Source organism: Nuphar pumila, chromosome 2 (genome assembly GCF_984573655.1).
Source record: "Nuphar pumila chromosome 2, dmNupPumi1.hap1.1, whole genome shotgun sequence".
Lineage (NCBI taxonomy): Eukaryota > Viridiplantae > Streptophyta > Magnoliopsida > Nymphaeales > Nymphaeaceae > Nuphar > Nuphar pumila.
In genome coordinates this window covers 89853083-89880275 of record NC_143250.1, presented here as the reverse complement: position 1 = coordinate 89880275, position 27193 = coordinate 89853083, and the positions used below count along the sequence as shown (strand labels likewise).

The 27193-nt window shown below is 35.8% G+C and overlaps 1 protein-coding gene across 1 annotated transcript in view; it reads right to left on the bottom strand.

Moving 5' to 3' along the window:
* Nucleotides 1-14357: 14357 nt before the first annotated feature.
* LOC149846035 (myosin-15-like) overlaps nt 14358-27193 on the bottom strand; it is a 98347-nt gene continuing 85511 nt past the window's right edge. The window contains exons 18-20 of the mRNA XM_089990328.1: nt 21030-21139; nt 14742-14802; nt 14358-14573 (exon numbers count right to left, since the gene is read on the bottom strand). Coding sequence (XP_089846454.1) covers nt 14358-14573; nt 14742-14802; nt 21030-21139 — 387 coding nt within the window. The remainder of the gene's footprint in view (nt 14574-14741; nt 14803-21029; nt 21140-27193) is intronic.

Here is a 27193-nt window from a genome sequence, read left to right as displayed (position 1 = left end):
ATATATATATATATAATAAGAAAGACAAGAAAATAACACATTTTGTATAAATTTTTCTTGTAAAATATAAAGAAATAAGGTTGGAAAGTATTTAAAATACAAAAGAAACAAAAAATACAAAAAATGGTTAAAATATATAAAAAAAAAGGAAAAATCCTAAATAGCATGGTAATATCGTGACAATATTATGATATTTTCATCTAGATGATATTTTGAAAATATCATGATATTTTTCCAACAATATCTATCAGCTTAATTTCTCAAAAAAAAATCAATAAATAAAACGGATACCAGTGACCATAATATAATATATATATATATATATATATATATATATATATATATATATATATATATATATACACACACACATACTCTAGCTTGTATGCCCTAGTTTCTAGCATGACATTTTGTAACTAAAAATTATAATTGTGTCTTTTATAAAGAGTTGGAAATCTTTTGACTTTTATATGTACTGATATTTTGTCTTAACCAATTGTATTTGTGGTGATTAAATTTATGAATGGCTCAATGTACCTAGTATGGTAATACCTTTAGGTTACGATTCTTCCATCCGGGGCATTTGAATATGAGATGTAAATGCTATTGTACAGTGCTTCACGGGGCATTGCATCACATGAAGATGCACATTGTGGTGATTGAAAATAAGGGAGCACCACCATGTTGGACAACTACAAATTAAAAATATGAATGATAGAAAAGAGAAAGCAGTACAAGTAATGGCACATTTTTTGGTAATAGTTGCACAACTAAATAATGAGATGATGAAGAGCCACAAAAGTCCATAACAAGATGTCATGTTTGATGCAGAACTTAGAGTGTTTGATAATGAAGAAGACTGATGTTGTTTTGTATCTTTTGTCACAAAGCTTTTGTACAACGAAATTTGTCTTTAGTTTTATTTTTATATTTACACGGAGAAACCGCCCCCAAGAACAGAGACCTAGCCACACTGGCTTTGCCTGCCGTACTTATGATCATTGTCTTGGCAGCGTAAAACTTCGTGGGCTTACCCCATGCCCCCAGCGAGTCACCATGCTCCGGTTTGCGGAAGAGATGACAACCATGGGCTTACCCCTTTAGTTGATTGTGACCTTAGTTATCAAAGGTGGTGCCTAGGCGACCTAGGCGCAGCCCCACCGCCTGGGCGACCAAGTTTGGGCGGTGGGGCCCTATATTACCGCCTAGGTCGCCTAGGCCCTTTTTAGATCCTAAGCTTCTTTTTTTAAGACATATCATCATTTGTTTTCTTTTTCGAGGAGGAGAAGAAGGAAGAGAAAACATGTTATTTGTCCATTGCTTGTATTATGTCTATTGTTGAGAAGAAGAACACATATTATTTGTCAATTGCTTGTATTATGTCTATTGTTGAAAAGAAGAAGAAGCCATTATTTGTCTATTGCTTGTATTATGTCTATTGTTGTTGCTAATTTTTTTGTATACATGATTTTATTTTTTGTTTATTTTTCTTCACATTGTTTGTTTATTCAATTGTTAATTTATTCTTAATTTGTTTGAGAAAGTTAAGGTTATGTAATATAATTGCTTTATAGTGTTCAACAACATATTATTTGTCTATTGCTTATTGTTGATTGATTTTATCTTGTATACATGTTTCTTATTATGTTTTTTTTTATTTGGGGTATCGCCTAGGACTGCCTAGGCCTTTTTAGGGGCTCACCACCTAGGCTCTGCCTAGCGCCTATGACAACTAAGATTGTGACATCTTTGTTTTAGTTGAATGTTTAATGACTCGTTGCTTAGACTTATTTTGTTCTTATATTATGTATTTTTTTATTCTTTTGGATGTTTTATATTTTTTACTGAAAATATGAATTTTTATGATAAGATATTTTGAGCCTAGCTGATACAGATTACCATACACTGTTTATAACCTTTATATATATATATATATATATATATATATATATATATATATATATATATATATATATATATATATATATAAAGCCCATGTGTAGCTTGTTAAACCGCGGCTGGCCAGATCCGGCAACAAAAAACTAAAAATATGATAAATTGAATTCCAAACATGTCATTTTGTGCAGATTGGAAAAAAAATTCCAATGACTAGATAAAGCACCCAAAAAGTCTCTATTGTTGCACGTCATGGTTTGTAAGCCCACCAAGTCAACCCAAGAACCTCACAATTAAACCAGTTACACAACAAAGTTATAAGGATGTGCTTTGGTTGGGTAAACCCAAATGAAACCAATTACACCTGATTCAAACTCATCTTTAAAGACACACAGATCAGATAGGCCAAAATCTGGACCCATTAAGAAAATGAGTCAGTTCTTTGGTAAATAACCTAAAGAACCAACCTGATCTTACTTTATCCACTTTTATGCCCAGCCAAACTGGAGTGTGTGTCTGTATACCCATATATATATATATATATATATATATATATATATATATATATATATATATATATATAGAGAGAGAGAGAGAGAGAGAGAGAGAGACAATATTTTTCAGAATAAATAATGCACTTACATATATTATATATAAAAGTCATGCCCTCGTACCCTCACATTTAGAAATTTGTGTCGTACCCTACATACTTGTACACCCATGCAACATAGCTTAAGATTGCATATATATAGTCACACATACATGGGGAATATTTGCCGCAATCATTTGTATGTATAAATGAACTAGAATCTCATGGTGAAAATTGTTTCAACTAAATCCAACCCCTTAGAATAGTTCAGCATGGCCAATTTGTTCGGGATCAACCCCTAGATTAAGTTTGTAACAAGTTTTGGTGCATTTATGACTAGATCTTTGCATCACCAGAAAATCATGCCCACATCGGAATCCAGCATCAAACTCTGGTCCACAGTAATTGGACCATGCAGTTTCTGTTGGGTCAAAAATAATAAAATAAAAACCTAATATATGTATATAAATACTATTAGATATGCATACATATATTTATTTATTATATAGTTGTTGTTAGAACAAGTTAGAGGTAATATCATCATCTCTGAGAATGACGACCTGCTGGTATTCTTGTTATTTATGTGTATTTTATGTGTTCGCTTATGCAACATCCTTTATAGGACAGATGTAATTCTTTTATTATTCTTGTACTGTTTTATATCCAGACCTATTAGGGTAAGAATATAGAATGATAATGATGAGGTGTAGCCCCACACCTTGCACTGAATCTTAAGGGCTAACCAGTGTGCCTTCCTCTCTCCTCTCACCTTTCTCTTCATTGCTGTGGTGAATCCGGGACTGTGTTAACATGGTATCAGAGCCAAACATCTTTGGTCCCCTTGTTTTGTGTGTGTGGTAAAAAGGTAAGACTACCCTCTCTTATTCTCTTATTCTTCCTTCCTCGTTTCTTATTATTTTTCTCCTTGACGTCTCCCCATCTCAATCTCTTTTATTTGGCTTTTCTTCTAATCTGTCCCAGTTTCTTTCTCTCACATCTAGATTGCTTTTCTTGTGACTGAAACTACCATGTGATTCAAGAAATCTCCCAAGAAATTTTTTTTCCATGGGATTTTAGTATATTTGTCTTCTTGGGTTTCGTTTGTTTAATCTTATAAATATTCTGCCCTATACTGTATTTTTTATGGTTCCTTCTTTCATTAATCCTTCCCTTTTAGATTGACGTCAATGTATTGGATAGCATACTTTTTGTTAGCACCCTAATACCAGTTTGTTATCATCATCGTGTGATCTGATATTTCTGTTGTAGATCAGATCATTACCGTGTGAACTCAAAAACAAAAAGAAGAAAAAGATATCACTGTATTGCTAGTTTTTGTGTTCCTATCATGGCGTCATCATCTTCTTCCACGCCTCTTCCTGCTCCACCTATTTCTTTTCCCAAACTTAATGTCAAATTGTCATCCATCAATCATGTTACTTGGAAAAGAATAGTCTTGCCCTATATTAAGCACATGAGACTTGCAGGGCACATCAATGGTATTGTGCCAACCCCTCCCAAGTTCATCACATGAGATTTGCAGGGCACATCGATGGTATTGTGCCAACACCTCCTGAGTTCATCACTACGGAGGAATCTGATGGAGAGAACAAAAAATGCAAAGTCGTCACCTAGAATCCAGCTTATGAACATTGGAAGTCAAAGGACCAGGGTCTCCTTGGTTGGCTTAATTCAACTCTTTCAAAGGATATTCTTGCCCAAGTTGCTGACTTGTTGACTGCACAAGAAATGTGGGATGAGTTGAAGAACAGCTATGCCCAACACTCTCTTGCTAATGCTTTATATCTGAAGAAAGAGCTGATCGAATGTAAGAAAGGGGAGCAGTCAGTGTCATTATTTGACAAAAATAAAGAACATATGCGATCAGCTAGCCGTGATACAGCAGCCTGTTAGTGATTCAGATATGGTTTTGTATGCCTTGAGAGGGCTTGGAGAAGGCTGAGTCGTTTGTCACATTGGCCACATCATCATACACCCTCCCACGAGAAGGTGGTTTTCTTAAGTTCTCCGGCCTGCATCCTATGCTACTCCACCATGAGTCTATGTTCCCAAACAAGCAAAACAACAACAGCAACAATTCCAATCAAAATGCATGCCACAACGTTTTATTTGCAAGGAACAACAATGGTGGAAAACAGGGAGGAAGAGCTGCCAGAGGCCGTCATAATAATTATAATGGAGGAAGAAACGGAGGTTATGGAGGTTACAACAATTATGCTGGTCGTGGTCGATTTCAGCAGTAGAATTCAAGACATGGGACACTTCCTACGCTTAATCAGTATAGCAATAATTACCAGCCGAATCCTGGATATGAGAACAACTTTGGTGACATGTCGTGTTATATCTGTGGTGGCCGAAATCATTTGGCTGAATATTGTCATGAAAAGTCAGGGGGAAAGAATAATGACGAACATATGGATGTCTATAACTCTAACTTACAAGGAGAGTGGGGTGTGCCTAATGAAGATACTGGTAGTATTAATAATGTGGCACATTCTTTTGAGAACATGTTACTGAACACCCCTTCAGAAGCACAGGCCTGGTTCGTTGATAGCGGGGATGCAAATCACATCACTGAGAATTCAGGTACTCGCTTTTTCATTGCTCCTTATAGAGGTAATGCAGAGTTGTAGTCATTGGTGATGGAACTCGCTGCCCATTACCCACATTTAATGTGCTAAAATCCCTACTCCAAGTGGTGATAATCATATACTCAAGAATGTCTTTCTTGTCCCTAACTTTAAAAAGAATCTCATATATGTGTCTCAGTTAAGTGATAACTTGTCTATTTCACGTGTTTTCTTGAAGAACCAATTGAAGACAATGTTCGTTAGAAGAGAGCGTCGTGGAGAGCTATATATGATTCATGATCATTTCCAGAGATTACAGAATAAGTTTACTTCATGGTTGTAGCGAGTCTAAGAGTCATAATAAAGATGTGTATTTGTGGCATCATCATTTGGGTCATTGTTTTGTGGATTCTTTGAATAAGTTGGGTAAGCAAGGGTTTATTTCTTCTATTGGAGTCGGTTCAGGTGTGTTAATGTGTCATGGATGTCAGTTAGGTAGACATGACAGACTTCCTTTTGAATCTAGCAAAAATAAAACATTTGTTCCTTAACTTGTTCCCACTGATGTTTGGGGACCTGCACCAACTTTATCTCTTTGAATCTTGTTATTATGTTGTGTTTGTGGATGACTATTCCAAGTTCACTTGGATTTATTTCCTTAAACGGAAATCTAAAGTTTCTGATAAGTTTAGGGAATTCAAATCCTATGTTGAAAACCGATTCCGGAAATGTATTGATATCCTCCGATGTGATGGAGGGGGAAAATACATCCAATGTGTTCACTCAATATCTTAGGGACAATGGTATAGAGACACAATTTTCCTGTCCAGATACTCCGCAGAAAAATGGGGGTAGCTGAGAGGAAACATAGGCATATCACGGAGGTTGGTCTCTCATTTATGTTTGCCAGTGGAGTGCCAAAGATGTGGTCAGATGCATTTCATACCGATAAATAGGTTGCCTGCCGATGGTATGGGAAGTAAATTGTTGTGGGGTTCTCGGGCAGATTATTTGATTTTGAAAAGTGTTGAGTGCTTATGCTATATGCATTCAGATTCATCACATAGAAGGAAGTTAGATCCTAAAGCACAAATGTGTGCATTTGTTGAGTATTCAGATGAGCATAAAGGCTACAAATGTTTTTCTCTTCAGAAGAAACATGTTTATATTTGACGGCATTTCAATAAAGCTGCTAATCAGTCCAGACGAGCAGTTCTATATGGGAGATGAATTTCAGCAATTCATAGAGCTGAACCAAGATTCACGCCAGCAAGTGAATGATGATGCAGTAGGACTACAGTCCCACAATCGTGATCAGCCAGATGAACATGAGAATCAGTCCAATAGCAAGAAATATGCTAGGCAACCTCATAAGGAATATATTGTATACAAGAGAAGAAGATTAGATGCCACTAATCACCGGCCTATAAATCAGCATCAACAAAATTTGAATATGGAACAACATCCGCCAGCAACAAACGTTGAGAGAAGTATGGTTGTCGATGGAACTACTGTAATGAGATATTGCGGAAATATAAAGAGTGCTTATAAGCACTTACAACAATGAATAAAAGAGACAATATCACAAGTCCACTAAGGGACAACACAAGCACAAGCCTTTAAGAAGGCAACAATATAAAAAGCCGCTTATTGAGAACAGAGAGATCTCTCAAGAATGAAAATTATACAAGGGGTTCACCCCTATTTATACAAGAGGGAGAGGAGAGAAAGGAAGGCCAAGGGCCTCAAAAGGAGAGCCCAAAAGGGGGCTCCCATAGAGTCGTTGGGAGCCCCCAACGGTTACATTTGTGACCGTTGGGGGCTCCAACGACTCTATGGTTGGAGCCCCTTTTGGTCCTCAAAAAATACAAAAAAACAAAAAGAAAAAAGAAAGTTACATTTTATCAAAACTGGAAAATAGCTGTTTTCTAAAACAGCTATGTGAAATTACAAAAATACCCCTATCTGGTATTGATGTAATATATATATATATATATATATATATATATAAGAGGTACATTTTAACACCCCCCCCTCAAACTTTACGGGGCAATGACGGAAAGTTTGCCAAGAAGAAACATGAAGCGAGGAGCCGGAAGAGCTTTAGTGAAGAAGTCCGTCAACTGATATTCTGAAGTGACATACGGTAGAGCAATGGTTCCTCGTAAGAATTCGTCACGAACATAGTGGCAATCCATTTCGATATGTTTTGTACGCTCATGGAAGGTATGATTGCTCGCAATATAGATGGCACTCTTGTTGTCGCAGCATAATTTTGAGGCTTCGGTAATATCAACCCCCATGTCTTTAAGCAGACTGTGAAGCCATACAAGTTCCATTGTCGTGGTTGTCATTGCCCGACACTCAGCTTCAGTGGATGAGAGTGAAACTTTATGTTGCTTCTTGCATCGTCAGGCAATCAAAGAGTCCCATAAAAAAACACAAAAACCAGTAGTTGAGACTCGATCATTGGGATTACCTCCCCAATCTGCATCAGTATAAGCAATAAGATTCAAGAAAGAAGAGGATGATAGAAATAGCCCTTTATTGGTGGTATTCCGAATGTAGCGAATGATTCGGAGAACAGCACTCATATGCACAGTGGTAGGAGCATACTGAAATTGGCTAACTGAATGAACTGCATGGGCGATATCTGGTCTGGTGATGGTTAAATAGGTGAGAGACCCAATGAGTTGTCTGTAGGGTGTGGGGTCTTCCAGAAGAACCTCATCTTCCAACCGTAATTTGGTATTAATAACCTCGGGAGTCTCTACTTTCTTGTCATCAGAAATCCCAGACTTAGAACAGATATCTACAGCAAGCTTCATCTGTGACAAAATATATCCTCGAGAAGAATATGCAACTTTAATTCTGAGAAAATATCTAAGAAAACCTAAATCAAACATATCAAAATTATTTTTTAACATATTTTTAACATCAATAATACTATTCTGATCATTCCCAGTGATAATCATATCATCAACATAAAGCAACAATATTACGATACTAGTACATGCATTTTTGACAAAAAGCGCAGTGTCAGTATAACAAGAGTGAAATCCTAATTTTATCATGATATCACTGAAACGATCATACCAAGCCTTAGGAGCTTGTTTAAGGTCATACAGTGCCTTCAAAAGCCGAAGTGTTTGACCTTCCTTAATATTAATTCTGGGTGGCGGATCCATGTAAACTTCTTCACTTAAACTTCCATTTAAAAATGCATTTTTTTACGTTAAGTTGATAAATAGGCCATTTTTTGGTTGATGCGACATCTATTAGGGTCTGACACTAGTCATTCGAGCTACGGGAGCGAATGTTTATTCATAATCAATGACATATTCTTGGGAGTATCCCTTAGCGACTAATCTAGCTTTATATTGTTCCAAAGAGCCATCACTTTTAGTTTTAACTTTGAACACCCATCGACACCCAATAGGTTTTTTGTGTGAGGGTAGATTAACTATTTCCCAAGTATTAGCCTTTTTTAATGAATTTAGTTCAACTTGCATTGCTTCAACCAAATGTGGTATAGATTTAGCTTGATTATAGTGAGTGGGTTCAAAATAAGAATGTAGGGTTATTAAACACGCCCGATAGTCGGGGGTTAAGGAATCATAGGATACAAACCTATTTGGGGGTATTGATATTCTAGAAGAATGTCTAACTTGAGGTTCCTCAGAAGATTCAGAAATTTGAGAGTATTTTTCGAGGGCACTAATAGGATTTTCTTGATTTCTTCTTTAGTAAACATTTATATTTGTATCACTATCAATTGAGGGTGTTATATCAAGATGGGACACTTCACGTGTATCTTCTATGTTTTCAAGAAAATCTTCTTGTATGTCATCGATAAGATCATGTAAGAATATGTAATCAATTTCATTTGTTTCTTCTATTTTATCAAAACCGTTCTCTTCTTCTAGAAATGTTACATCTTTTGAAACATATAGTTTATCATTCTTAAAATCATAACATCTATACCCTTTTTTATTTTCACCATATCCCAAAAAAACACATTCAATTGCTTTTGGAGACAACTTATCTCTTTTTTGTAATAGGACAAAACATTTGCAACCAAAAATACGAAGACGATTGAAATCAGATGAAATTTTAAAGAGCTTTTCATAGGGAGAAGCATTTTTTAATTTAGAAGGCATTCTATTGATTAGATAAGTGGAAGTTAGAACGGCTTCGGCCCAAAACTTCTTTGGAATATTCCTAGAAACAAGTAATGTTCTAGCGGTTTCTATAATGTGCCTATGTTTCCTTTCCGCTAGGCCATTTTGTTGAGTAGTCCTAGGACATGACTTTTGATGGGAAATTCCATTTTGGGTTAGATAGTTTTGAAATTCATAAGATAAGTATTCGCCACCGGAATCGGATCTTAAAATAGATATATCATTTTGAAATTGATTTTGAATCTTTTTATGAAAATCTTTAAAGAAAGTGAATACTTCTGATTTATGACTAAGAAAGTGAATACTTCCGATTTATGACTAAGAAAGTAAATCCAAATATATCGAGTAAAGTCATGAATAAAAGTAACATAATACGAATAGCCCCCTTTAGACATAACCGGAGAAGGCCCCCAAACATCCGAATGCACCAATTCAAAAGGTCTTGATGAAAGAAAAGTTCTAGTTGGAAATGGAATAGACTTCATTTTTCCAAAAATGCAATCTTTGCAATTAATTTCCTTTTCCTTACAAAATTTGTTTCCAAAAGGAAAGAGATTCATTTTGGAATAACTTGGATGACCAAGTCTTTTATGCCAAGTTTCCATGTTTTTTTCTTGGACATAAGAACAAAAATGATTTGAAGGGAGATCGAGATGGTCCATATAATAGAGGTCTCCCTTTCTATGGCCTTGCCCAATCCGCTTCCCGGACCGGAGATCCTGCACAAAGCAACCATTAGATGAGAAAGATATTTCACATCCATGGTCGGCAATTTGAGAGACCGAAAAAAGGTTTAGATTTAGTTTGGGAACAACTCTTACTTTTGGAACACAAAAATTTTGGGAATCTATAAAAGAGCCAATACTTGAAATTTTTAAAAAAGTTTCATCGACCGTAGAGACACAAGAGTCCTTTGAATTGGTGCAAACATCAATAAGTGCATTTTCATGGGGGGCATATGAAAAGAGACTCCAGAGTCAAGAATCCAAGAATACGTACCGGGTGATGATGTCGAAGCAATAGCCGCACCCGATGTGGAGGAAGAAACTTTTAGAATTTGTTGGAATGCCATAGATATTTGTCCAAGAGTTTCTTTGAGATCATTGTTCTTGCCTTCATCTTCTATAGTGGTAGTTTCTTCAAGAGAGGCCACCTTAGGCTTGAAAGTTCCATTAAGCTTTGGGCAAGCGGGTTTAATGTGACCCGACTCATAGCAATGATGACAAACAATCATTTTTCTTCCTCTATTGTAGTTTCCTTGTTTCCCAAAATGAGGAGGTTTATAGGTTCAAACATTGTTACCCGGTTTTGATACGGCAAGTACTTCATCAACATGTTTACTCATGCCAAGCATTGTCTCCTCTTGAGTGATTTCGGCAATAGCATCCTCAATAGGAGGAAAAATAGATCTATGGAAAAGTGAGGATCTCACTTGCTCAAATTCGGGACGTAGCCCAAAAAGGAATTGAAACAATCGTTCTTTCTCCATTTGTTTTTGTCTTAAATCAATTTCTTCCATAGAAACCCATTTTGGCTCCAAAAGAGCCAATTCATCCCAGAGTGAGTTTAGGGCACAGTCTTGAATGCTAGAATCACCTTGTTTGGTGGTTCTAATCTTTTCTTGCAAGAAATATGCTCTTGCAAGATCCTTTTGGGTATACATACCCTTCATAAAGGACCAAGCCTCATTGGCTCTACGAAATTTAGCTATGTTAGCACATACCTTAAGCTCAACATTATTCATAAACCACGCAAGGATTTTTGCGTGATTGTTTTCCCAATCTTCCACTTCTTTTTGATGATTTTCAATGGCCTTGAGGCGAGCATCTCCTTCAAGAACCTTTTCTTGACCTTCTTCATCCTTTATGAGGATAAGCTTAGGTTCTGGAACGGTCCCGATGACAAAACCACAAAGTTTCTTACCTTTGAGGTTATTTTCCATTGCTGATGCCCACATCATATAATTCTTTCCATTGAGCTTGAAGGATAAATCAATCTTTGCCTCCATGATGTTGCCAAGAAGTGAGAAGAGATCCACCAAATATGAAATACACGAACCACACCTTTCCTTCAAGAATCGAGTGGCTCTGATACCATGTAATGAGATATTGTGGAAATATAAAGAGTGCTTATAAGCACTTACAACAATGAATAAAAGAGACAATATCACAAGTCCACTAAGGGACAACACAAGCACAAGCCTTTAAGAAGGCAACAATATAAAAAGCCTCTTATTGAGAAGTGAGAGATCTCTCAAGAATGAAAATTATACAAGGGGTTCACCCCTATTTATACAAGAGGGAGAGGAGAGAAAGAAAGGCCAAGGGCCTCAAAAGGAGAGCCCAAAAGGGGGTTCCCATAGAGTCGTTGGGAGCCCCCAACGGTCACATTTGTGACCGTTGGGGGCTCCAACGACTCTATGGTTGGAGCCCCTTTTGGTCCTCAAAAAATACAAAAAACAAAAATAAAAAAGAAAGTTACATTTTATCAAAACTGGAAAATAGCTGTTTTCTAAAACAGCTATGTGAAATTACAAAAATACCCTTATCGGGTATTGATGTAATATATATGTATATATAAGAGGTACATTTTAACAACCACTTGGCATGAAGAGTTGAAAAAATCATCAAGAGTTACACGTCCAGTGGACAGGTTTGTATTTTTTGAAAAAATTTCAACTGATTTGAATATGGAACATCAGCCAGCAGCAAATGTTGAGAGAAGTATGGTTGTCGATGTAACTACTTGGCATGAAGAGTTGAGAAGATCATCAAGAGTAAAACATCCAGTGGACAGGTTTGTATTTTTTGAAAAAATGTCAACTGATTTTCAAATCTTCATAAGTGAAGTATATTAAGGAGTCAAATAACTATGAAGTTGCTTCAAAAGATAAAAGGTGGGCAGAAGCCATGAAGGATGAAATAGAGGTCATGTATCAAAATCATGCATGGATAGCTGCTGAGCAACCCAAGAATAAAAATGTCATGGGCAGCAAGTGGATGTATAAGATTAAATACAAATCTAATGGCAATGTGGAAAGATTCGAAGTCAGGTTGGTTGCTAAAGGATATAATCAGCAGCAAGGAATGAATTACGAAGAAACCTTTAGCTCAGTAGCAAAGATAGCTAGTGTTTGAAAAATACTATATCTTGCCTTGTCTTTTGGCTTATTCAGTTGGATGCCAAACATGTGATCTTACATGGTGAACTTAAAGAGAATGTATACATAGAGCAACTCTTAGGCTTCTGACAGGCAGATCCAAGAAGGTATGTGTGCAAGCTTAATCGTTCTATCTATAGTTTAAAGCAGGCACCCAGAACCTGGTTTTAAAGTTTTATAATGCCATTAGAGAACAAGGATTCAGTAAAATTCCAGTTGATATCTAATTATTTATTTAGCATGCTTCTAGTGGAGTAGTGATTATATTGCTTTACGCTGATGATATTATAGTGACAGGAAGCTCAGTCTTTGATTCAAGAGATCAAGGCTTTCCTGAATGACAAATATAAAATGAAGGATCTTGGACAACTCAAATACTAACTGGGTATTGAAGTCGACAAGAGTGACAAATGCATGAGGTTGTCACAACAAAAATATGCTTATGATATGATGCACAAGTTTAACATGCATAACTGTAAGCCAATAGATACTCCAACCTGCATGAATAAGAAGTTATCTTTAATGAAGCGAAGCTTCTGACAGATCCGAAAAGATATTGTAGCATGGCAGGAGTGTGGATATACCTTACCATCACCAGGCCAAAGATATCATATGTTGTCAACCAGATTTGCCAATTTATACGCTCGCCCACAGATGTGCATTTAGAAGCATTGAAGCGGATAACGAGGTATGTGAAAGGGACTCTTAGTCATGGTTTGTTATATCACAAGAACGACCCAACGAAATTATATATACATCATGTAATTGGGTATTCTAATGTTGATTGGGCTGGCGACCCACACCACAGAAGATCTGCATCTGGTTATTGTGTATATTTAGGAGAAAATTTGATATGTTGGAAAAGTAGAAAGCAAAAACACATAGCTAGATCGGGTACAGAAGGGGAATATAGAACTTTGGGAAGCTTAGTCAGTGAAATATCATGGGTGAGATATTTCTTACGGGCGCTCAGGTTGAAAGTTTCAAGACCTGTGTTATATTGTGATAATAAAAGTGCCATTGCTCTAGCAACAAATCCTGCTTTGCACGACAAATCAAAACATTTTCAGATTGATAATCACTTTGTTAGGGACAAGATTAAGCTAGAGGAGATGGGAACAAAGTTTGTTGATTCGAACCAGCAGGTAGCAAATATATTTACCAAAAATTTATCAAGAGACAGGCATAAGTTTTTGAAGAGCAAGTTATGCATGTCAGATGACATGTATAACTTGAGGGAGAGTGTTAGAACATGTGAAGGATAATATTGTCAACTCCGAGAATGACGACCTGCCGGTATTCTTGTTATTTATGTGTAATTTATGTGTTCTTGTATGTGACGGCCTTTATAGGACAGATATGTAATTCTTTTATTATTCTTGTATTGTTTTGTATCCAGCCCTATTAGGGTAAGAATATATAATGATAATGATAATGTGGTGTCGCCCCACACCTTGCACTGAATCTTGAGGGCTAACCAGCATGACTTCCTCTCTCCTCTCACCTTCCTCTTCATTGCTGTGGTGAATCTGGGACTGTGTTAACAGTTGCAACCCCATCAACATCTATTTAGTAATTTTCCAATTATACCCTCTGCACCTGTGTCATACCATGTACGCTGCACCCACACCTATGTGACATTGCATTCAGTATTTGTACAAATAAAATCACCAACAAGAGAGAAAAATATAAATAGTTTGATGAACACATGTTTCTTAAATAAAATAAAGAGATCAAAATAACAAATAGACGCAAGTCCTTGAGAAATGAAAGCATAGCAGCATGATCACTGAAGGAAACAAATGCATCATTCCTATGGACTAAGACGTTTCTTATAATTATGAGATATTAGAGGCCTAACTTAAAGTCATCATCAACCATGTGAAAGATGTAAGACAAAAGAAAATTCTCAAGCAACAAAAACTAGTTCAAAAAAAAAATCAAATGAAGAGAGCAACAGCAATACAGGAAAACATACCACGGCAGAATGTCTGAAGCTTAATGGCAGCAGATCTTTTCAACATAAAGTCCTTATATGCAACAAAAGTATGCCAACGACCCTGGACAACTTTTGCTGCATTGTCCAAGACCTCAGCTCGTTTTGCATCCAAAATAGCAATTTGGCCAGACCTAAGGAAAACTTTACTTTTACCCAGCTGCAAATATTAAATCTTTTGCATGGTCAAGCAACATAAGATAGATGGAAGAAGCCTTCAGCAGTAACAACCAATCTAGATACCCAAATACATTTCTGATTGAATGATGCAGGGTTAAAATAAAAAAAAATGGCAGACTTAATGAACACATGGAAACCAAAAACTTACTTGATAATTTTCAAGTCCCAACTTCTGCAGAAGCTTGTCTGTTACATCCTTTTCATCATAACTGATAATCAGATAACAAGCAGGAGATAAGTTCCACAGACTATTGTAGACAGATGAAACATGGATTTTTTAAAGTGAATTGTATGGCCTGAACACAGACACAGCAAAAGAAAAAAGGCATACATGAGTATGCAGATGCACGGACAAGTGCAAACACTTGTGTGTATGCAAAAATAGATATACAAACAGAATCAGAGAGATATATGGATATGAATACAGGAAACATGCATGCATGAATCTAGGAGCTATAGATAAGCAAAAGTTCGTGGGGCATATGTGTCGCATGTGTGTGTGTGAGAGAGAGAGAAAGGTCCAATGGCTGTGGAAGGCACATTGTACGACAAATTTAATTGCATAAACCAGCATGGGGCCAAACCCAGGCCTGACCAACACCTTAAGTTAAAGGATCTGTGACACATGGCCTAATTGGATCTGATGTACAAATAATCACACAGATGTTATTAAATTGGTTCCGACTCAAAATGGAATAAAATTAGATGCAACCCCACATGGCCACAAAAGTCTGATCTTACACAAGTTAGAGTAGTAGCAAATAAGCAAGCAGTCTTCCATCCAAACATGGAAAATATAAATCAATTCCATCTTTGATAGGAAAGAAATATGTGACTCATATAACCCTTACATCAGCTTCACAGCTGCTACCAACCTACTACACCACACCTCACCCACAAAGTTAGCATTTGGAAAACTTTGAGAGTCCAATCCATTTACATCCAGCACTCGGAACAGCCACCTGAAGTGATCCTTGGTGTAATATCGCGTATTTTTACACTTAGTTAAATTTGAAATTTTCAAAAAAAAAGGCTAAGTATAGAAGAAAAATCGTTTGAAACTCGATATTAGACCGATGCTTTTGAGTCTGGGCTTGGCCCAGGTCTCATTGTCAAGGCCAAAACGAGCCAATCAATACTTGAGAAAAAGTTTTATTTTTTACTTCTAAATTCAAGCAAAATTCGGGTTATTTTCGAGAAAAACTTGGAATTTGATATTTGTGTAATATGTCGTTGGATGCGTCTCAGAATTCTGAGCGCAACGATATTTCATGTTTCTAAATTCGAGTTCCGGTTGGCCCGAAAATCACATTTTTTTCAAAAATTGAGCAGTTTGTCGGTTCGGGTCTGTATTCGGATCGGATCGGATCTAGTGGATTTGGACTCCATCCAAGACCCATATTAATCTAGATTTGATCCATCTCAAGACCCATTTGGATTTTGAGAGAGATTTAGATCTTGGATCCGGATCCAGATCCAAATTCATGCCCAATGATTTTTCCAACTTTAAATTCATCAAAAACCTTTAAATTAGGGTTTATTAATGTTAAGGTGTCTCCCAAGTTAATTTAGTAATTTTTGAAAGCTTCTGAAAATGTATTTATTATTTAATATTAATTAATTAATTTAATGTAATTCCGAAAATTTATTTTGAGGGTTGTTTAGGACTCTTAATAGAGCCCTTAAACACACCTAGAAACATCTAAGAAAGTTGGAGAAACATAGAGATTCAAATAAAATAAAACTTTGAAAAAGTCAAACTTAAGAGTTCTGAACTTTTCAGAAAACTCTAAGAGAGAAGAGAGTTCCAGTTGGGGTTGCACTCGCTTCTTCAGCCCACCTAGAACCCTATAAATAGATCAAAAAAAAAAGAGGAGAGAGAAGGAGAGAAAAAGAAAGGAAGAAGAGCAGGAGTTTGAACTTCTTCAACCATCTACCCACGTTTTTCAACTTCCACCATCGTTTTTCTTCAAGTTTTTATTCATGGTATGGGTTTCCTCTCTTGAATCAAGTGAGAAATTGATATAGATTGGATGTCCATGCAATATTTTGATAAAAATCCATAAAAAAAGTGTTTTTAGGCATATTTTGTCAAAGATACATGGAGGATGATCCACGGATCTTCCTCCATGTGTGTATTCTTAATTCTTTTCATCTTTACAATGAAATAAAATTTTGTACATGCTAAAACAAAAATTTTATTGGTGGTAAAAGTTTTTTATTTAGAGCCTTTTTATGGATATCGATTTCCATGGTTGTATTCTTGATTCTTTTAATCTTTTCAATGAAATAAAATTTTGTACATGCTAAAACAGAATTTTTATTTATGGTAGAGGTGTTTGTTTAGACTTTCTTCTTGATGAATATTGATTTTCATGGATATTCCAACGCATGAGCCATTGAATGCATGTATTAAAAGAAGAAAAAAAATTTGTGTAACATGTATATTTCAATAACTGTTAGCATAAGCATGTGAAAAGTATTGTATACTGGATTTCGATTATGCCTATGAATGTATACCTTATATGTTTGTATATAAGCATGCATATGGAAGCATATTCGATGTATGAAACTGTCATGCCTAAAAGTAAGTTTGATCATACATGCATATTTGTGTAAATACGTATATACAAGCATACCTAGGTGTAGATTCCCATATGCTAATATATTTGAGTGGGAATATGCATATGAATGCATACTTGCATTATTAATATGCATGCTTTCAAAGGCCCTGGAAAAATTTCTGCTATTGCCGGCTATGTTTCTTTTTTTATATATAGCCGTTACTGGGCTCAATGACAGCCATGCTCGGCTGGCCTGTCATAGCTTGGCAGACCTGCACACGCCTGTGCAGGGCTGCTGCCAGCATGTTCTAGAAAAAAAATTATAAGTCTGGTGGGCTGGTTGTCAGGCCAGCCAAATCTGGACTGACCTGCCAGGTCCCATCTGATTTCGGCTGGGGTCTGGCCGTACCAGACCAGACCCAGCCTGGCTCGAGCTGACCTGTAGGCAGCCAGTCAAGTGACTAGGTTGTTAGCACAAGTAAGTTGAGATTGGGTGCATATGTGCATATAGGTTTTTGTCAGGCAAGTATACCCGATTCTGAAATTTTCATATCATTACATACCAAGTCTATTAGCATACGTAGATTGTGAAATTTTACATGCCTGCATAACTGATGAAGGTAAGTGAATCGTGTGTTTTTACATGGGTTACTGTTAAAACAGTGGGTTTAGTTACATACAGAATTTATGTGTAAACTGATTATAAAACTCCGCATGGGGGTGTATAGAGTGAAAGCGAATTTGTCCACATATGCATATATCTGGGGTGTAATTATGCATCATGTGCTCACAGGTTAGTAAATCGGGATATTCAGGTACATCCGAATGGAAGATTGCATGTACATATATGATGGATTTCAAGTATGCACATACATGCATACCTTTGTGATAAACCAGCACACACATACACACTAGAAAGCATGCATGGATTGTTCTTTTGCTATGTTGCTGGCAGATGCTTACAAAAAAAAAAGACAAGGGAGTTAGCAGGGGGGGGGGGGGGGGGGGGCATGTGTTTGGTCTGGTCGGCAGACCAGCTAGACCTGTTCTGCATGCTGGCCGGCCTGGCTGAACTGAGTTCAGCTGGCCTGGCTAGTCAGACCAGCCGCGCCTACTGAACCCAATTGAGTAGGGGCTCGGCTGGGCAGTTTTTGACAAAAAAAATGAACTGTATATACATACTTATTTTCTGTTAACGGTGCATCATCATTCAATTGTTTTTCATGCTTATCATGCTTACGTTTTGAATGTGCAAATGCATGTATGTGTTACTCGTCAATGGCTTAAGTGCATAATGTATCATATGCCGTGTCATGGTAGTTGACATATTGTCATGGTGGTTGACATATGGTCTGAGTGCAGGAAATTACAAGTTAGTCATGCATATTACCACAACCTATTATATACTTGAAATGATATGTTTTACAGGTAATAAATGCATGAGTGCTCACAATGTTGATTCATAAATGAACATGTGTATTGAATGGAAGCACACATTTATCATGATTATGCGAACTCATGCGCATGTGTATCAACATTATTGTGGCATGAACACATGTATATGAATGCTATGGTGTCATGTACATTGTTAAATTGGCATATATGAACTCACACACAGGCAGTACTCATAAAAAGAATGTGTACAATCATGTGATTTAGTTTCCATATTTCGCTAAGTGTGGCTGATATATCTTTATGCAGGCAATAGGATGAAGTCTTCACATGCTTGTATTTAGTTTATCATGTTTGTCTTGTGCATGTGTATACATGAAGTCGACATGTTTTGTGTGTATGTAATTGCACGGTTGTTCACATGTTAAATTTATATGATACATAAATGAAAGCATGCATTGGTTCACATGTCTACTTGAATTGGTTCATGAATTGAAGCAATCTTGAGGTAGGGTTATGTGAATGCATACATCTGAATATGAATACATGCTTATGGATATAGTCATTGGCATGTATGGTTGTGCATTGGAAAGCATGTGACATGTAATGAATGCATTGGCATGTTTCTAATGATTTTTGCATATGAATGCATGGATGCCTTGAGGCGGTATGTTCTTTGCTTTACTTAATTATGCATTGCAAAGATCATATTTGATATTGTGGTTTTAAATGCACTATTCTATTGTTGTCACGGGTGCTAGACCGTGAAGAGCTGCGCATGTTGACTTGCGAGCTTATGAAATTGATTTTAATAACAAGATAAGAAAATGAACGGTGTAATTAACGATCTCTTGATGTTCTTTCTACAGAAAGATAATCTTGAGCTTAGCGGTGTGGGGACTGTGAGGATAAAAAAAACTTTGTGTGTGTTGTTGTTGCCCCTGAACCCGATATTGAGGTTCTTTCCTGGCCACGGTTTTACGAAGAATTCGTCACTTTGCCTAGGGGTGGTGTGTAGACACAGTTGTTTTAGTATACCAAGAAAGTGGCACTTGTAGATAGGTGGTCCCTGGTGTCCCCGACATTAGATGGGTGATCTAATGTTTCAAAGGTTGTTTCAATCGAGGGCTAAGTTTGAAACCCAGTAATAAAATACAAATTATGTGCTAAGCTACCTTGAAAACCTAACTTGACATCGGGGATTTTACACGTTTGGTGTATCCGCAAGCAACGGTAATTAAAAAGTGAAACTTAAATTGTGTGCATTTAATAGAGACATGCATATGGAAAAGAAAATTTGACTAAAGATAATAATGTGTTCATACAGGCGTATTGAAATCATGTATATTTCTGCTATGCATTAGATCATGCATATTTACTTGTTCTCTTAATTGTGATATATTGATGAATGCATGATGTTTATTTCCTACTGCATGCTAAATGTCTATATTGCTTAACTTGTGGTCTCTGTTGATTATTAAATTGTCTCTCATGCTTAACAATTGTTCTCTATTACATAAATGATTAATTGAATTATGAATTTGTTATAAATGCATCCCTCTAAATTATTACATGAATCTTATCTGTATTCTTTATGCTTATTTGTTTCATTAGAGGGATTCATACGCAGGATTCTGACACCCCTACTTTTGTGTTTTTCGTAGCCTTAGATACCTAGTAAGGCAACTTGCTTTGAGAGAAGCTACGAGGAGACTACACGACTGCTTGACAAATTCTTTTGGACAGCGTGGGTCTTTTTTTTTTGTTTTATCTAAATTTTATTTGTGTATGTCTTAGACTATACATTTGAATAAATAAAGTTTGGTTTTGTTTGGTATGAAAGATGAGTATAAGATCCCTTGTGGTGGTGGTGGTTGTGTTTAAACTGTAAAGGCTCCGGGTCTCTGAGAATGTTTTCGCACTTGTTAAAAAAAAATTTATCACTTTTTCATGGGTACGAATTGGGGTCGTTACACTTGGGCCTACGTACTACAGTTAACACGCACACATAGATGATCTGGGGTGGGGCATGTGAAAGACAGGAGGGTGGTAATAGGGCAAGCAGCAGAGAAAGAGAAAGGCATGTGAGGTTTGGAGAGCAGTGTGATAGAGAGAGAGAGAGAGAACTGCTGTGTCACTTAATCACACATCGTTACTCTTTGAAGCACAAGCTACGGGATGAAAAGCATATGGACTTATCTTGCAAGACCATCAACACCTCAATTATTTTCCAAATACTAGAACATAAGATCAACACTAACAAAAATGTCTTTAGTGCCACAAAAACAAAACAACCAATTTATTTATACCGTTGCAAATCATGACCATTTTCAGTTCCAAGTATTGAACATTGCCAAAAGTTGTGATTTCAGTACCAAATAGGAAATAGGAACAATGCTAAATGAGTAAATGAACAAGATACTGATTATCCTACACATTCTGCTCCTGTGACATAAAAAGTGCAATGGTTAAAGCAGTACCGCACATCTATAAGTTCTGGGACAAGAAGTCCAAACCGATCCAAAAACTCTGGATAAGTCCTTCGAGTAGGATAACCAGCAAGACTTATCCGTACAGCCTCAAGGACACCCTATCAACAGAAGAAAGTTAGAACATACAGTTTCTTGATGATAAGGGAACCAAGCCATTAACATATATAAAAAGGCTTGAATAGAAAAAAGACCAGAAATATCATAATAGAAGTTACAGGATTCATTGATTAAAAATTTTGATGCCAAAGCAACAGCGGAAACCAAGAAAAGAGGATTTTGAAAAAAAAAACACCGATGTATATCTCTATATCAAGATGATACTATCAGAAAATCCAAGACATCCAAACAGATACAGTTTATGCAATGCAGGAATAAGTTAATCAAAGGAAAGAACTAATCATAGAGAGGAAAAAACAACCACTAAATTCTTTTCTTTGTTAAGATGCATCCCATTATGAAAATTGAAAAGTACAATAAAGAAGTCCATCAGACATCGCTAATAGAAGTGCAGCAACATAGGTTTTTATCATCAGCTTATTGATTAAACAGTTCCTGTGACATCCATATTTACGTAAAACCATAGTCACAAAAAAATAGCCATTTTTTGAAAATCTCCAGATTTTATCGCGCAACTTTCAAAAACCAATAAAATCCTGAGAAAAATGTATTATTTTCAAAATATCACTTATTTTGAGAATGTTGTGTTTTTTATCACAATATTTATAGTTTTATGTATTAATTACATTTTTTATGTTTTTAGATTTTTATATGTTTCTTATATATTTTCAAAATTTAAGTATACTGATGTTTCTAGAGATTTGCATGAGAAAAAGAAATGATTCCGTGAAATTTTTCATGGCAAAGAAAATCCTGATAACAAAATTTATGAATATTTTTAATACATTCACGTATTTGTATCAGCTGGCATTATCACACTAAGGGATAAACATGAGCTATGTCTCCTTCCTCCCATATGTTCTCCTTAAAGCAATTGTTTCACACAATGTTGTAAATAGCGTATCGGAACTAAAAAACCACAAAAAATATGAAAAAATACAAAAAATAGATAAAACTCCAAAAGAATCAGAAAAAAATATAGAACGCAATAGTAAAAAAAAGAACATGAACATGTGCATTATGACTGACTAAACATAAATATACAATAGTAAAACATTGTATACAACACTGATAACACTCCTAACAAACATTTAATAAAAGTCACAAGCATGAATGCTTGATATCAAAGTTATATATTACATAACAAAACAAAAGAAGAATCAAACTTAACGAAAACGATATTCAAATGATGGATCTTCTTCTTCTGAGTTGTCTTCTTCTCCTCCATCTCATCTCTAGGCCAACATAATCATTGTCATCATCCACTTGAGCCTCCAACTCAGCCTCCAATTGTCCCCAATCCTCATCATCATCCAAGACACAAGGTTATTCTTCTATCCACTCATCTAATATACCGAGGTTGTCAATATGGATGGGATCGTAGTTGCTCCTCAATGCTTAATGCATTCACAAGGTCCAATAATGGACAAGCACTAACCCACAAGAGGGAATATAGAAATAGTCCACTAAGGGACAATACAAGAAGAATTCAAAAGGCTACACATAAAAAAAGATAATAACTTTATTGAATAGGAGCTCAAAAAGCATTAGAGATACAAGGGGGAGAGACCCCTATTTATACAAAATGTACAAGACAAAAGGGGAGCCATTGGGGGCTCCCCATAGAGTCGTTGGGGGTCCCAACGTCTCAATGTGGGACCCCCAATGCTTAATAAAAAAGAGACTTTAAAAAAAGAAAATAAAAATAGTTGTTTTTATAAATAACTATGTAAAATGATGAAAATGCCCCTATCGGGTATTTCACGCATGCACAAACACACACACACAATATATATATATATATATATATATATATATATATATATATATATATATATATATATATATATATATATATATATATTGTGTGTGAGAGTATATGTATTTTAACACCCCCCTTCAAACTTTACGGGGAGATGACCGAAAAGTTTGCTAAGTAGGAAAATAAAACGTGGAGAAGGAAGGGCTTTAGTGAAGAAGTTTGTCAGTTGATATTCTAATGTGACATATAACAAGGTAATTGTTCCTCTCAGATATTCATCACGAACATAGTGTCAGTCCATCTCTATGTGCTTGGTGCGCTCATAGAATGTATGATTGTTGGCAATATAAATTGTACTTTTGTTGTCGCAGCACAACTTTGAAGGCTCAGAGATGTCTACACCCATATCTTTGAGAAGACTTTGTATACATACGAGTTCCATTGTGGTGGTTGTCATAGCCCTATATTCAAGTGGAAGACAGCGAGACTTTTGTTGCTTCTTGCATCTCTAGGCAATTAAAGAATCTCTTAAAAAGACACAAAAGTCAGTAGTTGAGATTCTATCATTAGGGTTGCCTCCCCAATCAATATCAATATAAGCAAGTAAATTTAACGAGGAGGGTGAGGATAGAAATAACCCTTTAGTGATGGTATTTTTGATGTATTTGACAATCCGTAGCACAGCACTCATATGCACAGTTGCAGAAGCATACTGAAACTGGCTAGCAGAGTGAACGCCATACGCAATATCTGGTCTAGTAATTGACAGATAAGTGAGAGAACCAATGAGTTGCCTGTAGGAGTAGGATCTTCTAAAAGAACCACATCTGCCAGTCTTAATTTGGCATTGATAACTTCCGGAGTATCCACCTTCTTCTCATTTAAAATTCCAAATTTAGAACAAGTCTGCAGCAAGCTTCATTTGTGAGAGTAGAAGAGTATGCAACTTCAATTCCTAAGAAATATGTTAAGAATCCTAAGTCAAACATATCAAAGTTATCTTTTCACATATTTTTAACATTACAAATACCAACTTGATCATTGTCTTTAATAATCAAATCATCAACATAAAGTAAAAGAAAACAATACTAATTCATGCATTTTTTCATAAATAGAGCAGTGTCAGTATAACATGAACGAAAACTCAGTTTAATCATAACATCAATAAATTTATCATATCAAGCCTTGGGAGCATGCTTAAGACCATATAATGTTTTCAAAAGTTTAAGAGTTTGATCTTGTCCAATGTTAATCCTTGGCCGAGGATCCATATATACTTCTTCGTTTAGTTTTCCATTAAGAAAACATTTTTAACATCTAATTGATATATTGGCCATTTTTTAGTTGATGCTACAGCTATTAAGGATCTAACACTAATCATTCTTGCTACCGATGCAAAAGTTTCTTAATAATCAATATCGTATTCTTGTGAATATCCTTTAACTACTAATCGGGCTTTATAGAGTTCTAAAGAACCAATAGGTTTTTTGTTTAGAGGGAGTTTGACTATTTCCCAAGTGTTAGCCTTCTTGAGAACATCTAGTTCAATTGCCATGGCTTCAATCCAATGTGGTATATTTTTCGCTTGGTTATAATGTGTTGGCTCATGATATGAGTGTAAAGCTATTAGATAAGCTCTATAATTAGGTGTAAGTGATTTATATGACGCAAATCTATTTGGTGGAATGGATTCTCTAGTAGATAGCCTAAGAGAGGCTTCATCTATAGATGCATTATTTTGAAAAAAAAAATATAAAGCACTAATAGGTCTATCTTGTTCTCATCGAGTATAAACTTAGAGATTTTTATCAACAATGTCATCACTACTTGGTGATGTTTCAATATTAGATACTTTATAATGTGTATCATTTATTACTTCAAAATGATTCAAGGAATCATCACAAGTATCTTCCATTGGGGAAAGATCATATAAAAACATATAGTCAATTTCATCATTCTTTTCAAGATTGTCAAAACCATTTTCATCTTCTAAGAAGGTTACATCCTTTGAGACATAGAGTTTATTATTTTTGTCATCAAAGCATCTATATCCTTTTTTATTTTCACCATATCAAAGGAAAATGCATTCAATTGCATTTGGAGATAACTTATCTCTTTTATGCAATAGAACAAAGCATTTGCACCCAAAAATACGAAGGCGGTTGAAATCGGGTGTGATTTTAAAAGGTTTTTCATAAGGGGAGATATTTTTTAAATTTGAAGAGGGCATACAATTGATTAAGTAGAAGTTAAAACGGTTTCGGCCCAAAAATTCTTAGAAATATTTTTAGAAATAAGCAATGTTCTAGTGGTTTCTATAATATGCCTATGTTTTCATTCAGCTAGCCCGTTTTGTTGTGGAGTTCTAAGACAAGACCTTTGATGACAAATTCCATTTTGCTTTAAATAATCTTGAAATTCATTGGAAAGGTATTCTCCATCCGAATCGGATCTAAGAATGGATATGCTACCTTGAAATTAATTTTGAATTTTTATGTAAAATTCTTTAAAGAAGGAGAAAACTTCTGATTTTAGATTAAGGAAATAAATCCGTACATATCTAGTAAAGTCATCAATGAATATTACGTATTATAAATAACCACATTTAGATATCACGGGAGATTGACCCCAAACATCCGAGTGCACCAATTCAAAAGGTCTTGTAGTAATGAAAGTTCTAATAGGAAATGGGATAGATTTCATTTTTTCAAAAATGCAATCTTTGCAATTTATATCTTTTTCTTTACAAAATTTGTTTCCAGAAGGAAAAAGATACATTTTTGAGTAACTTGAATGTCCAAGTTTCAATGCTTTTGTCTTGGACATAAGTATAAAAAGAGTTTGTAGGAAGAGTTAAATGATCCATATAGTAGAGGTCTTCCTTCCTATGTCCTTACCCAATCTGCTTCCCAGACTGGAGATCCTGTACAAAACAACCATTAGATGAGACAGATATTTCACATCCATGGTTGACAATTTGGGAAACCGAAAAAAGGTTTAGATTTAATTTTGGAACTACTCTTGTGGAATAAAAAAAATGAAAATTTTTAGAATCCAGTGTTCCTACACCTTTAATTTTTAGAAAAGTTTCATCGATCGTAGAAACACAAGATAATTTTGAATTGGTGCATACATTGATTAAAGCATTTTCAAGAGTCATATGAAAAGATGCCCCAGAATCTAAGATCCAAGAATATATACCGGGTGGCGATGTAGAAGCAATGGCGGCACCCAATGTTGAGGAGGTAGCTTTGAGTATTTGTTGTAGAGCCATGGATATTTGTCCAAGAGTTTCTTTGAGATCTCCGCTCTTGCCTTCAACTTCTTTTGTGGTTGATTCTTCGATGGAAGCAACCTTAGGCTTGAAAGTTCCACTTAATTTTGGGCAAGCGGGCTTAATATGACCCGGCTTATAGCAATGATGACAAACTATCATCTTTATACCTCCATAATAGTTTTCTTGTTTTCCAAAGTGTGGTGGTTTGTATGTTTTAACATTATTGTCGGGCTTAGACACGGCAAGAACTTCATCTATACTTTTACTCATGCCAAGCCGAGTTTCTTCTTGAGTAATTTCGGCAATGGCATCTTCCAAAGGAGGAAGAGTGGATCTATGTAGAAGAGAAGACCTTACTTGTTCAAATTAAGGACGAAGCCTAAATAGAAATTGAAACAATCTTTCTTGTTTCATTTGTTTTTGTCTAAGGTCTACATTTTCCATAGCCACCCATTTAGGCTTCAAAAGAGCCAACTCATCTCATAGAGGATTTACAGCATTATAATAGTCTTGTATGCTCAAATCCCCTTGCTTAGTAGTTCTTAATTTCTCTTGCAAGAAGTATGCCCTTGCAAGATCTTTTTGGGTATACATACCCTTCATAAAAAACCAAACCTCATTAGCTCTACGAAATTTAGCAATATTTGCACATACCTTGAGCTCTACATTATTCATGAACCATGCAAGAATCTTTACATGGTTGCTCTCCCAATCCTTCACTTTTCTCTGGTGTTCTTCAATGGCCTTGAGGTGAGCATCTCCCTCAAGAGCCTTCTTTTGACTTCCTTCCATCTTGGTGCGCTTTAATTGAGATTCTGGAATAAAACCCATTACATAAATCCAAAGTTTTTTTTTCCTTTGAGGCTATTCTCCATTGCAGATGCCTACATCATGTAGTTCTTTCTATTGAGCTTGAAGGATAGGTCGATCTTTGATTCCATTGCGAATGAGATATGGATGGGAGGTGGAAGAGTGATGTCACAACTTTAGCTCCAA